The sequence below is a fragment of the Oncorhynchus mykiss genome, chromosome 4 (assembly GCF_013265735.2).
Source record: "Oncorhynchus mykiss isolate Arlee chromosome 4, USDA_OmykA_1.1, whole genome shotgun sequence".
In the NCBI taxonomy this organism is placed as follows: Eukaryota; Metazoa; Chordata; class Actinopteri; order Salmoniformes; family Salmonidae; genus Oncorhynchus; species Oncorhynchus mykiss.
This window is the reverse complement of record NC_048568.1, coordinates 17321724-17335945: the sequence shown is the minus strand read 5'-3', so window position 1 is coordinate 17335945 and position 14222 is coordinate 17321724. Positions and strand designations below refer to the sequence as shown.

The window sequence follows — 14222 nt, the reverse complement described above, 5'->3', positions numbered from 1 at the left end:
GCCAAATACATTGAACTCAGTTTTTCACAATTCCTGACATTTAATCCTAGTAAAAAAATCCCTGTTTTAGGTCAGTTAGGATCGCCACTTTATTTTAAGAATGTGAAGAATAGTTGAGAGAATGACTTATTTCAGATTTTATTTATTTCATCACATTCCCAGTGGGTCAGAAGTTTACATACAAATTAGTGTTTGGTAGCATGGTACAACGCATCTCTTTCCTGAGCGGAGAAAGGCTGCGTGGTCATTTGGTGTTTATACTTGTGTGCTATTGTTTGTACAGATGAACGTGGTACCTTCAGGTGTTTGGAAATTGCTCAAAAGGATGAGCCAGACTTGTGGAGGTCTACACATTTTTTCTGAGGTCTTGGCTGATTTCTTTTGATTTTCCCATGAAAAGAGAGGCACTGCGTTTGAAGGTAGGCCTTGAAATACATCCACAGGTACACCTCCAATTGACTCAAATGATGTCAATCAGAAGCTTCTAAAGCCATGACATCATCTTCTGGAACTTTCCAAGCTGTTTAAAGGCACAGTCAACTTAGTGTATGTAAACTTCTGACCCACTGGAATTGTGATACTGTGAATTATAAGTGAAATAATCTGTCTGTAAACAATTGTTGGAACAATTACTTGTGTCATGCACAAAGTAGATGTCCTAACCGACTTTCCAAAACTATAGTTTGTTAACATGAAATTTGTGGAGTGGTTGAAAAACGAGTTTTAATGACTCCAACCTAAGTGTATGTAAACTTTCGACTCCAACTGTATGTAAAATGGATATGTAAAATGTATGTATATCTAGCGAAAAGCTTTAAACATATTTTGATTGCTATTGTGGAGTCTGCTGTGTCCTTCACACAAACACCCTCATCTCCACCAACACACAGACAGTGTTCTCACTGTTTAGTTCACCATCGCTGTCTCATTGTGTTCAAACCTCACAGTACCTTCAGCCATAACCGAGTCAGATCCCCCGTGTTAGTCCCTGGTGTGGTTTGCCTTTCACACCCATGGAGAGCCTCCCCCTCTCACTATTGCATTAAGTACTCCTTGATTTCCCCAGCTCAACAAGATTCAGATAGATAGATTGCATTTTGGTTCGATATGAATAATACATGTTACGATCCAAATCATAGTACGTGTTCGTTCTGGATCCGAAGAGTTTAGAGTTTCATTGAAAACACACGGCTGTAGATTCATTTCTGTCTCGTGATTGACAGAATAGTTACATTTATAGTGGGATTGTTTCAAAATCTTCAAGCATGTGCTAAGCATCTGTAAGATCTTTGCTTGATTGGGTACAGTTTATCCATACCTTACTGAAACCTATTGCAGCATACAGTATGCACTAAGCATGTAGGAATAAAGGAACAATGCAATTGTTTGGTGTGAGCTTCCAATCAATAATGCCGATTTGTCTTACCAGCTACACAGTAATGTTGCTTAAAATAGTGAAAATAGATATTTTGAACACAGTAAAGTGACCAGTAAGAAGATTAATTAATCAATGAAACTCCTGCTAAAATCCTACATTTGCTCAATGTATGAACTCAAGCACAGTTGCTTCCTGTACCTTTTAAACACCCAATGTCTTTCACTGCCTCATTGTCATAATTTTTTATCTCATAGGATAGACACTTAGTCTGATATTACAGGTGAGGGTTTCATATGATAACCTATTTGTCATTAATAACTAATGGCTCTTTCATACAGTTTGACAGTCTCTCTCTCTCTCTCTCTCTCTCGCTCTCTCTCTCTCTAGGGGACCATAAGCTCCTGGGGGACCTGCTGGTGCTGGGAGGGGCCACGCTGTATGGCATCTCTAATGTGTGTGAGGAGTTCATCGTTAAGAACCTGAGTAGGGTGGAGTTCCTGGGCATGATGGGACTGTTTGGCTCCTTCTTCAGCGGCATTCAGCTGTGAGTGTTTGTGTGTGTGTCAGACCTATTGGAAATGATTTAAAATACTTAAACTGTGCTTCATTGAGCTTGTCTGGCAAAATGAAACCAATATAATAGTCCCATAATGCCGTACCTAACCAATCAGGCACTCCAGGCAGGCTAAAGCAAATACAGGAAAAAGAGAGCTGAACACGCCCCCATTCGCATCAACGGGACTGTAGTGGAGCGGGTTGTGAGTTTCAAGTTCCTTAGTGTCCTCATCACCAACAAACTATCATGGTCTAAACACACCAAGAAAGTTGCAAAGAGGGCACGACAATGTCTTTTCCCCCCCAGGAGACTGAAAAGATTTGGCATGGTTCCCCAGATCCTCAAAAAGTTCTACAGCTGCACCGTCAAGAGCATCCTGACTGGTTTCATCACTGCCAGGTATGGCAACTGCTCGGCATCCGACCGTAGTGCGTACAGCCCAGTACATCACTGGGGCCGAGTTTCCTGCCACCCAGGTCCTGCCACCCAGGCGTTGTCAGAGGAATTGTCAAAGACTCCAGTCACCCAAGTCATAAACTGTTCTCTCTGCTACCGCACGGCAAGCGGTACCACCGGAGTGCAAAGTCTAGGTCCAAGGCCATAAGAATGCTGAACAATTAATCAAATGGCCACCCGGACTATTTACACCGGCTCTATAGTATTCAGTCTTTCTCTATCTCCAGATGAGATGATGGCTTCGCTAGCAGCCCCATGCTGTCATATAATCACCTTTTCTTTCTATGATGCTTCTAGTGCCACTCAGAAGGACATAGGCAAGTTACAGTTGGCCCGGAACAGAGCAGCAAGGCTGGCCCTTGCAGCAAGGCTGGCCCACAGAGGGCTAATATCAGTAACATGGATATCAGTCTCTCCCGGCTCAAACTAGAGGAGAGATTGACTGCATCACTGCTTGTCTTTGTGAGAGGTATTGATGTGTTGAAAGCACATGAACTGTCTGTTCAAACAGCCAACACTCAGACACCCATACATACCCCACAAGACATGCCACCAGGGGTCTCTTCACAGCCCCTAAGTCCAAAACCGGCTCTGGGAAACACACAGTACTATATAGAGCCATGATTACATGGAACTCTCTTCCACATCAAGTAACGCAAGCGTGCAGTAAAATCAGATAAAAAACTAATCAGATAAAACACACACGCATACGCACACACACTCTAATACAAACACTCTACACACACACATTGTACATGTTATATTCTACATTTGTAATACTAGAGTAATAATGTCTTGTATGATGTATAATGCTGTTTCTGATGTAGGCTGTTGTTTTGTTGTTATGTAATTACTTTATTCATGTTTGGACCGCAGGAAGAGTAGGGACCTAATAAATACTGTACAGTTCGGCGTCTTAACTGACTTTGGTGGGCAAATGCTCACCTTCGATGGCAACAGGCACACTGGAGAGTGTGCTCTTCACGGATGAATCTCGGTTAGAACTGTACCAGGCAGATGGCAGACAGTGTGTATGGTGTCATGTGGGCGAGGGGTTTGCTGATGTGAACGTTGTGAACAGAGTGCACCATGGTGGAGGTGAGGTTATGGTATGGGCAGGCATATGCTACGGAGAACAAAAACAATTGCATTTTATCGATGGCAATTTGAATGCACAGAGAAACCGTGACGGGATCCAGAAGCCCACTGTTGTGCCAAATGTCCCAGTTCTTTCATGGCCTGCATACTCACCTGACATCTCACCCATAGAGCATGTTTGGGATGCTCTGGATTGACGTGTAGCACAGTGTATTCCAGTTCTCGCCAATATCCAGCAATTTTGCACAGCCATTGAAGAGGAGTGGGACAACATTCCACAGGCCACAAGCCTGATCAACTCCATGCGAAGGAGATGTGTCTCACTGCAATGGTCACACCAGATACGCCCTTACATTTTTAAGGTATTTGTTCCCAACAGATGCATATCTGTATTCCGAGTTATGTGAAATTCATAGATTAGGGACTAATGAATATATTTAAATGGACTGATTTCCTAATATAAACTGTAACTCAATAATAAAATCTTAGAAATTGTTGCCGATTGCGTTTATATTTTTGTTCAGTTTTACTACTTTTTAATGAGCTCATTCTGAGGCTTAAAGAAGATTAAAAAAACTAGTTATGAGACATTGCCTGTCTTCCCTCCACTTATTTATCCACTTGTTATGTATGAAATTATCCCTACTGGGGAAGACAGTGAGAGCATGGGGACCTGTCTCTGTTTCTGTCTCTCGCTGATGTTAATTTTAGACACGGGAGCACCAGACGAGACCGTAACCTTGGTAACACGTCAGCACCGCCTCGTCAATTACGCTTTTTCACAGAGATGTCACAGAGCGAGACCTGGGTGGATTGTTTTCCATTCCTCTTGTCTGGAACAGAGGGGGGGTGAGGGAGGGAAAATGGTCTACCATGTTGTTTCTATTGTTAGTGCCCCTCTGGAGTCAGAGGATTCCGTCAATAGAATTCCCAGGATCTATTCTGTAGGGTCAGAGGGTTGAACCCCGCCTCGCTCTGATAGGATTGATTTGTCACTGACTCATCAGAACCACAGGTGCTCAGCAGTCAAAACTGAGCCTTTCTGTCAAGAGACTTGCTTATGATCCTCCTGTCTTGCTTTCCACCCTCCGTCAGTAACTCTGTTGTATTCCCTATCTCACAAAGCGTCCCTCTGGCTGACGGGAATGTTTTTTCTTTCTGTTCCAGGGCCATCATGGAGCATAAGGAGCTGTTAAGGGTGCCCTGGGACTGGCAGATTGGTAAGTTACTGTTACTGGGATTTAGATGCTGCTCTCTCTTACAGCGTTAGTTGGCAGCCCGTGTGTGTGTGTGTGGGGGGGGGGGGGAGGGGGGGGGGGGGGTGATACAGGGATGATTAAACATTTGCAGAGTGGGAATTGATTGCCCTGTCTAGAGGAGATGCCCCCCCCCTCCCTCACTGTGTCATATCCTGCTCACGCAATCAGTTAGGCTGTAAGAGGTGTCACTGGATGATCTCTCTGCAAATTAAGTAGGGGGGGTGAGGAGATGGGGCCCTGAGCTAAAGATGGATGGGCCGCCGCTGTATAGTCAAAATGTATGGTGGGATGGAGTCAACCTTTACGAACATTTTGTTGTGCCGCATGAATTACTGGTAGGAGATGAAGGTGTCCACTGTTAGTTTTTACTTTGTTATTTAGAACCTAACAGTGTACAACTATGAAAAGCTCAAACCAAGTTTATTCACCCAATGGGTCAGACAGCTGAACAGACAAAGACATGTTCCCACCAGTATATATACCCCAATTTAGGTGAAGTCTCCTCCTCTTCTCTGAACATTACACCTTTATTGCCTCTTTATGTCGGTAGAAAACTGTTCCTTCTCCCTTAATGTGACCTGAACTTGGGCCTGACCGTTTCTCACGAATCCACAGCTCTCCACCCTTATCAGTGACCGCAGCCATGTGATTGTCTTTCCCTTACTCAGTAACATTCCAAGTCCCTGGCTCATATCCAACCTTAATTGACCCCAACATATACATTCCTCCTACAGAAAACCATTCACTTCTGGTGTAGAAACCAGACTGTGGCCCTTCTCCTTTCCATAGGATACCTGATGTCTAACAGTAACATGTTCTGACAGAACATAAACGTTCTGCATTCCCCTCTCTCCCTCAGTACCATGAACAAGGATATTTCATGTTTCAAGTTTAGAAGTCAGAACCCATCACCATTAACTGATAAATGGGTGCACTTGATTTGCTTATAACAAGGACTGTTCACTTAATATTTCATTTGAAACAAACAAGCCAGACAGGGTGCTACAGTACAGTATATAGTAGCCCATTAAGTTGACTGAATATTTAAAATACAATCAATACAATCAAGACAGCATGTTAGCCCATGAAGATGCCTGATTTTAATTTACACTGATACAGGAGCCCAAAGTGTGACGTGCAATTCGCCGCTCTCCAAAGCCAAAGCAAGTGACTAGGTCCTTAATCCACTTGGATTTACCCACTTTCTTTTGATTGAGCGAGCGAGGGTGCGTGGTGCCAATAGCGGCGTTTGGGTAGCGTCCCAGGAGATGCTGGCTTGTCACAGGCATTAGCCAGTCTGCGGTGGCTTGAGGGGCACGCCATTATCTGTCACTGCCATGACGGACAACACAGCGCGCGCCAGAAGGAAAGATCTCCTCAGCCAAGATTGCTTTGCCCTAGAAAAATAATGAGGACTCGGTCATGTAAAATGTAGGATTGTGAGAGTCTTCCAAATACTTGGTGGGATCAGTTGTTGTTTCTTCCCTCCTCAAGCTTACCACAGTCGTGTGTTTTTTCCCCCTACTCTTAATAACCAGATATTGATCATAAGAAAGGTGAAAACAAAGGCCCATACACTGCCGTGAAATAAGATAGTTTCCTTTAGATTCTCTTCGGGTGGTAGTCATGAATTCTCATACAAATACAGTAGCTCATCCTTCCTAATAACAGGGATTTGAATATTCATGGGATTTAGATGTGCTTCTAAAAGCAGAGTCTCATACTACTACATACTACTACTACATACTACTACTAAAACTTAGCCCAGAGATACACTTCAACTTAGTTAACAAAAGCAGGTGTCGGCCATATTGCTCTCTGGTATGCTGCCAGACAAAGTAAACAAGGCATTTTGAATAACTCATGAGGCCTTCTGTTCAGCTATTCCACCAACTACCAACAGCGCCTGGAGAAAAAGGGTTAGGAAGTCTCTGTGCTTGGCCTTACAGAAAATGGCATACATCTTCATGAGTGGATCGGAATAAAAAATAACGTTGAATACAGTGAGACTTCCTGGTCTTCAATGTTGACCTTTGTTTTGGTCAAAACAGTCTCGTCCTGTTACATGCAGTAGCTTGGGCCTGTCATGAATTCATGCACTAAACCAGAGCATGCCGATTAGGACTACAACTCTTCAGTGTTTAAATGTATCCAATTCCCACCTGATCAGTAGTCAGCTGTCCTTCAGTACCTTCTCTCTACAGATAAACAAGTGGATATTTTTGTTGTCTCTGCTGAGGACAACTCCTGATATGTAATGACTATAAAAATGATAAGCAATTGAATGGAATCCTGATTTCTTTTAGTGGAATGAGCTAGTCGGAAATGGCCTTTGCAGCATTCATAACGGCTGCGAAGGCCTGAGATCAGAATCTGACAGATAAATGCTATTTACGTTTAGTTTTGACACAAATTACCGTTGCCTGTCTGTGTTGTCTTTTCATCTGAGCCAGTAAAAGTTGTCTTTCATAAATGCATTTGAAAAAGTCAAACCTGAAACTAGACGAGCATGTCATTTTATTTCAACACTAAATCCATTACCGTGTTTCTGCAGGACAAAAGATGATCAGAATGTCGCTATATGACCCCCCCCCCCCCCCCCCCCCCCCCCCCAATGACAAATTCTATGTTTTTTGTTGAAAGATTGATAAATTAGGAAATGCTGACATGATTACTTTCACATTTATATCCGTTGGTAATCTTGGTTAAAACAGCAGTAAAATCTTGCGTGATTAACATCTGGGTCTATACATGTTAGGAAAGGAGAGTTCCGGAAAAAACAAATTCTCCACCCTCGCGCCAAAGCCCCCCCATCTGACCTTTGTTGGCACACGCACAAAGAACTCGAGGCGAAGCAGTTTAAACACCGCCTTCGCCCAATCCTGATATGTTCAAATAACCAGCTACGAAAACCACCAAAACTGAACTAATGCTGCTCGTTATCTCGCGCATCCCATTCAATCGCGACAGATTCTTCGGTCTACAAGCTGAATCTGCCCAGGAGAGATTAATATGTTTGGTATGCAGGAAGAATGTCACAGGATCCACCAAAATGTTAGATAATTGGACAAATCACTGCACGTGCAATATGGAAATGTGTTGATGAATGGGGAAGATGAGCCCCTCTCTACTCTGTCATGATGAGAACGTGTAAATGAGAACGTGTTCTCAGTCAACTTACCTGGTAAAATAACGGATAAATAAAATAATTCATGAAGGTCTTTCTGTCCTTGCATGACCACAAGGAGAAAACAAAATCTATGCAAACCCTTGATAGACAGACAGGTGAATGATATCTAGCTGGCTAGTTGGTATTCTAGAGAGCACTGTGCAGTTAATTATTATAGTCCAGTCTCTGTCCCTGCGGATCTGTCACTCATCATGCTCTGTGTGTCTGTGTGTGTGTGTCCTTCCCCAGGGTTGCTCTACATCGGCTTCAGTGCCTGCATGTTTGGCCTGTACAGCTTCATGCCCGTGGTCATCAAAAGGAGCAGTGCCACATCGGTCAACCTCTCTCTGCTGACTGCTGACCTCTACAGCCTGTTTTGTGGTCTCTTACTGTTCCAGTACAAGGTGAGTGCCACACACAAACACACACACACACACACACACACTTTCCACAAGCCTCCAGCATCCATTCTCCTGTACAGATGTTCTTCTCTTACTGCTGCAGCTCTGATAAGATTAAATTTAGATCAAGCACAGTTTAGTGTAAGAGACTGTTAAGTAAGCCTTCTCTCTTTTAATTGTGTGGTCGAACAAATATAAATGATTTGTTTTTATCTTTCACCCTCAGTCTTTCATCTATCATAATTGTTACGATTTTAAGCGATGCACCACTATCATCTTAAACAATCCTATTCCACATATTGCCTTCGGTTTTTCACCAATTGTTTGGGAAACATTTTTGGTTTGCCTTTTCCCTCCCTGCTGTGAGCTAGTGATCGATCGCAGCTTTCACGCTGCACTGAAAGGCTATTCAGTAAATCAGAGAGGACCAGCGTGTATTTCTGCAGGGCATCAACGCCTTGTCGTTTGGGAGGATGAAAAGGAGGGCGCTGAGAGTCAGTGAGGGCAGCGTGCCAGGGTGGTTGGGCTACAATGTGGGCCTTCATCTTCCTCCGTCCTGTCCGGCCCGGGTGGGCTGATGGCCATCATTACTGTTAAAGCAGCTAGACCACCAAACACTGCCCATTAGTCACGCCTTACAATAAATAAAGCCCTCTAATCGCTTTCCCAGCTCTGACTCATGTAGTGCAGATTACCGCCCACTGCAAAAGTGAGAGAGAAAGAAAGCGAGATTAAAATGGGTGGCTTTATGCCGTGTAAACTTGTCTCTGCACTCTCTCTTCCACCACAGCAAACCTTTGTTGTGTTAACTCTAAAAGTGGCTAGGGATATGGCTAATATTTTACTTGTATTTCTTAGTTATCCCTCTCTTTATGTTACCTTTAAAATGCAGCTTTTTCAAAGTCAATCATGGCCAATTAAAGCATCAAAAATGTCTGGCAGATGGCAGTCAACAATGTCTGGCAGATTTCACTTTATTGTATATACTACTGTACGTATATACAGTACCAGTCAAAAGTTTGGACACACCTACTCATTCCAGGGTTTTTCTTTATTTTTACTATTTTCTACATTGTAGAATAATAGTGAAAACAAGTGTCAGTATATGTGGGAACGCCTTCAAAACTGTTAGAAAAGCCTTCCAGATGAAGCTGGTTGAGAGAATGCCAAGAGTGTGCAAAGCTGTCATCAAGACAAAGGGTGGCTACTTTGAAGAATCCAAAATCTAAAATAGATTTTGATTTGTTTAGCACTTTTTTGGTTACTACATGATTCCGTGTGTTATTTCATGGTTTTGATGTTTTCACTGTTATTATACAATGTAGAAAACAGTGAGAATAAAGGAAAACCTTTGAATGAGTAGGTGTGTCCAAACTTTTGACTGGTACTGCACATGTTTATTGTTTATGATTATATACCTTTGTGATAGAATCTTTACTTGCCTTGAGAAACAAAGCTCTGCAAGAATGTTTTAGGTTGTTGGGTCAGAAGAAGTTTGAATGTCTGTACAATATTTGTCAGGTCTTCTCAGGGAGTTCATACAATATACAATGTTTCTCTCTGCCAGAGAATATTAAAAATACTAGAACATAGTAAAAAATAAACCCTTGAATGAGTAGGTGTGTCCAAACTTTTGACTGGTACTATACATGTAAGTACTGTATGTAACCTGGAAGTGAGTCAGATACCAGTCTGAATAGAGTGCTTTCTCTTTATCAATGAAGTCCCACCACTAGTTTTATTTGAACTGTGCTTCTTGGGTTGGCAGGCCCCTTAATAAACACAGTACAAAGTGTGCGATAGCCTCCTTCAGCCCAGAAATGCCATTAAGTCCTGGGGTCTGTGTCACTGTCTCCAACCTGCCCTGTGATTGGAGAGCGTGAAGTGGAGCGAAGGGTCTAGCTAGTAGCTACCACACTCCCATCAGCTCAAGGCTGTTCCTTCCATCTCTCTGACTGTTGTAATCAGGCCCTGGAGCTGTCACTAAGGGGCATTGTTTCCTCACCACAATCACTTCGCCCCAATCACAGTCCAGAGATGCTGTCTGTTGATCTTTTGAGTACGAGCAGGGTAGCTTCTGATAAGAACTGATCCTTGCATCAGCAGTCTGGAGGTGGTAAGACAAGAGTGAGTGGACCTTGCAGTATTGTAATACAGGCACAATAAAATCACAGGGCAGAGAGGCTTTTTTTTGTTTTAGCAATTTATTGGGAAATTGTAATAAACTGGTATTTTCCGGTATTGTTGTACGGTCTAGTGTAGGTCACAAATCCAAGAGGATAACATCAGAGCGTTCAATGGAACGTTCTGTGGTATACATCACTAAATCATTCACTCCAATCATTTTAATTGTACAACTGGAGCATAAACCTCTAGTCTATTTTGTCAGTTCATTTGTATTAGCTCGCCCACATGCCAGATTCTCTGGGGTATTACCGACCATGAGAATAATTCATTATATTCTTCTCCTTGTTTTGGGGGAGAACAGCTTCATTGTTCCGTGCTCAGAAAGGCTAGAGAGATTATTACCAAATGCTACGAGCGGTAGCAGAATTCAGGAAGTATCCATTGCGGTCTGTCCATGAAATTAACATTTCCTAATAATATTAGACCTTCTCTACCTTGTCTCATTTGTTATGTTGGGTCAACAGCAGCCAGTGCAATGGAGAGGGGATAAGTATATGCAGTACACAGGCCACTTGTTCTTTACCTTTGTGGATACATGCAGAGCAAGAGAACAGATAAACAATATTTTTTTACAAAATCTCTCCCTCTTTTGTTTCTCTCTCTCTCTCTCTCTCTCTCCCCCTCCCTGTCCCTGTAAGCTTCCTCAAGGTGGTCTTGCATTGACAAATAGCCACGTCTACTGCAGACCACCACCCCAATCAGTCCTCTGCTGATTCCTCTCTATATGCATGCTCCCCTACCCACTGTGTGGAATATGAATGCCTTATTCTACACCTGTAATCCATTGGAAGCCATTGCAGGCAGTCAGTGTGGGAAGTAAGAGAGAAGTGAACTCAATATTGTCATGGCCTCTGGATGCATTTCTACAGCGTCTGTGCTGCTTTGAAGGCAAGAGCTATTACCGACCAGACTCAGAGAGGAGCAATCCCCAAAGAACCAGAAAATGATTGAGTTGTACTTTGGATAATATGTCTGTCTTTTAAGCACTGAAAGAGTACATATCTTAAGGTACCAAAGTCATTCAAATTGCCAGTCTTGGCAGAGAAGAAAGCATTCCATTCAACACCTGAGACATATCTGTCCTTTGGAGTTTCTACTATAGGACCATGCTACTGTGTCTGATTGAATCATTCAAAGATGAATCATAGCAGTTTCTCATTTCTTTATTTTCTCATTTTGTTAGTCGTCTGATGCCCTTATTGCACCTACAGTCAACGTAAAGTAAACATTAAATCTTGTTCCAATCAAATTGCTTAGGAACAACACAAGCATCCATGTTCCTCGCCAGAACTAATTGCTTTTGAACTCCTAAGGGGAGATGCAGGGACTTGTGGGCTATTATTGACAGTGGAGGATGAATTCATATTAATAGTATTATACTGTAGAGCATCAGGAGGGTAGTGGAGAATGTAAAGGTCTCTAATTAGTTTCAGTATTGATGGAATATTCTGCATTAGGATCTGACACAATGCCTTGGCTGTGATAGATAGACACTGGCATTTTGGCTAAAACATTTGCAGCATTTAGCTGAGCAAATTTGAATGAATATGCCCTATCATTCTCTCCATATATTAGCAACAACAATACTGTATGTAACGGTTGGTTTATTAGTGTTGTGCTGTAAATCGACTGCAGGGAAAGATGAGGGAACAAGGAAGTTGTTGAGGCAGCGTTTATTGATTTGGCTTCGGACTCTGTCTCAGCCCCCTGACCAGACCACTTTGACCACAGCTGTAATCTTTGCCTCTAACCAGTCTAGCGTGAGGAATGAACGCATCGGCGTGATGGAATGCTTGTGTCAGCGGTTCACAATATGTGCTTTATGGGACAATACAATTCTCAGGAGAGCATACTGTCCAATGTTGAAATGATAGTGGTGTCCGGAATTACTTTTCAAAAATACATGTTTGTCCTTGGGTGGAAATCGTCAATCATGAAGATTGCAGTGCTAATGGTTTGGTTTAACAGTGCTGGGAGCAGCAGGAGCAGAAAACCAAGATCCTCTACCTCTATCCTCAGACAGTCATATTTGATTCATATTCTCTAAATGTCTCATGTCCTCACAGTATAGCGAAGCTGGGATGCATTCAAATGAGCTGTGGCTGGTGTCATGTGATGCTATCTCTAACTGCTGCGACCACGGTAGGAGGAGACCATGGCCTGATGGGAGTCTAATCTCTAAACTCTCGTGCAAATCACAAATCATAATCCCAGAACAGAGCAACATGGGAAAGGTACAGGCAAAGGGCAACCAACAATAACACACCATCTGCTTAAATGAAAACGGCTATATTTGAATTCTCCCCGAAGATTTTACGACATTGGATGATGAACAGTGGTGGTGAAAGTCTTTTTCCTTTTCCTCTCGCTTCTGAGTTTCTATCACGGTATGCAGGGCTGTAGCCGTGTCTAGGTTCATGTCAACTAGAGTATGTGGAGATGTAGAATGTATTCCTCGCAGTTTTCAGTTATGGCTTTCTCCTCTCATATATTCTCCCTCCCTGCAAAAGCACTGTCTCTGTGCCTGTTACTCCACGTGTTAATAAAAGCCTTGACTGTGGCTGTTGCGGTGACCGTATTACCGCCACACCGGTGGTCAAGAGTCACAAAGGCAGTCAAATTCCACATGACCGTTTAGTCACAGTAATTAGGCTTCTCTATGCTCTGACGCTGCTGATGGTCATTAGTAGCCTACCAAACTTGCTAACTGCCTGGTACTCAGCACTCTATTGTCCCTCTAATTACTCTGATATCAATGCAAATGTCTTCAAAAATCTAATCAAACACTTCAAGAGAGCCCATGAGCTCATGTTGCACAACATTTCTACAGGCTATGCAACTGCTAGAGAAAACAGAGTGATGGCCGCTAATAAAAAGATGAGTATCCCATCAGCTTTCTATAGACTAGGCCTACTATATTCATTTCTCAACTTTCCTAATATTAAGCACATTGCTTCTCTTTACAACAGGAGTATAGCCTACCTGGCTCGCATGAAAATAAACCACAGGAAAAGCATCCTCCATTCGCTATTTAAGTGCATAAAGTTCCCTCAGCGCTCACAACAAGCAACCTCTGACAAAGGTCCCTCTACTTCTATTCGAGTTGGAAATTATGAATCAGACACCTTATTGATAGCAACAGCTCCTGGAATCAGAAGTTTTATGGACTCAGTGGAAGAACGTAGTCAGATAAATGCTGATGAATGTCTTGCTTGAGCTGTGCATGCAACTGATTCACCTCTGATGCACAGAGGCAATGTGTGTTGGAAGAGATTTCTGAATGTTCTTTGCCCAGCATACTGCAGTAAGGCCACAAAGGGAATGCCGGCGTGAAATTCGATGCATTATCAAGTGCTTGTCAAATTGTGAATGAGAGACTATTGGAGTGTGCACAGCCTGCGCAAAAAAACCCAAGCAGAGCTCATGCCTTTCAAGCGACTTTTTCCAAATCATCATTAGATTCTCATCATGCGGCCTTACAATGTATTAAAAGTCAAAACATGTAGCCCAACGTTTGTAGAACAACTGAATTTACATAACTCTAAATTAAGCATATAGAAGTACCTATTTCTTTGATAACCGCTCAACACAGATACTCCGCATGTGCGCTCTCCCTCAAATCGTTTGGAGACTTTATTTTTATATAGCTTTGTTCAAGTTGTATTCCTCATAATATAAAATAATTATCCGGAATTATAAACAAATATTGTCTGCTAAA

At 42.6% G+C, this 14222-nt stretch overlaps 1 protein-coding gene across 2 annotated transcripts in view; it reads left to right on the top strand.

Annotated features, from left to right (window-relative positions):
- slc35f1 (solute carrier family 35 member F1) overlaps window positions 1–14222 on the top strand; it is a 112907-nt gene that overhangs the window by 89467 nt on the left and 9218 nt on the right. For both annotated transcript variants that reach the window (XM_021600417.2, XM_021600420.2), the window contains exons 5-7: window positions 1766–1922; window positions 4656–4708; window positions 8166–8320. In XM_021600417.2, the coding sequence (XP_021456092.1) occupies window positions 1766–1922; window positions 4656–4708; window positions 8166–8320 (365 nt within the window). The remainder of the gene's footprint in view (window positions 1–1765; window positions 1923–4655; window positions 4709–8165; window positions 8321–14222) is intronic.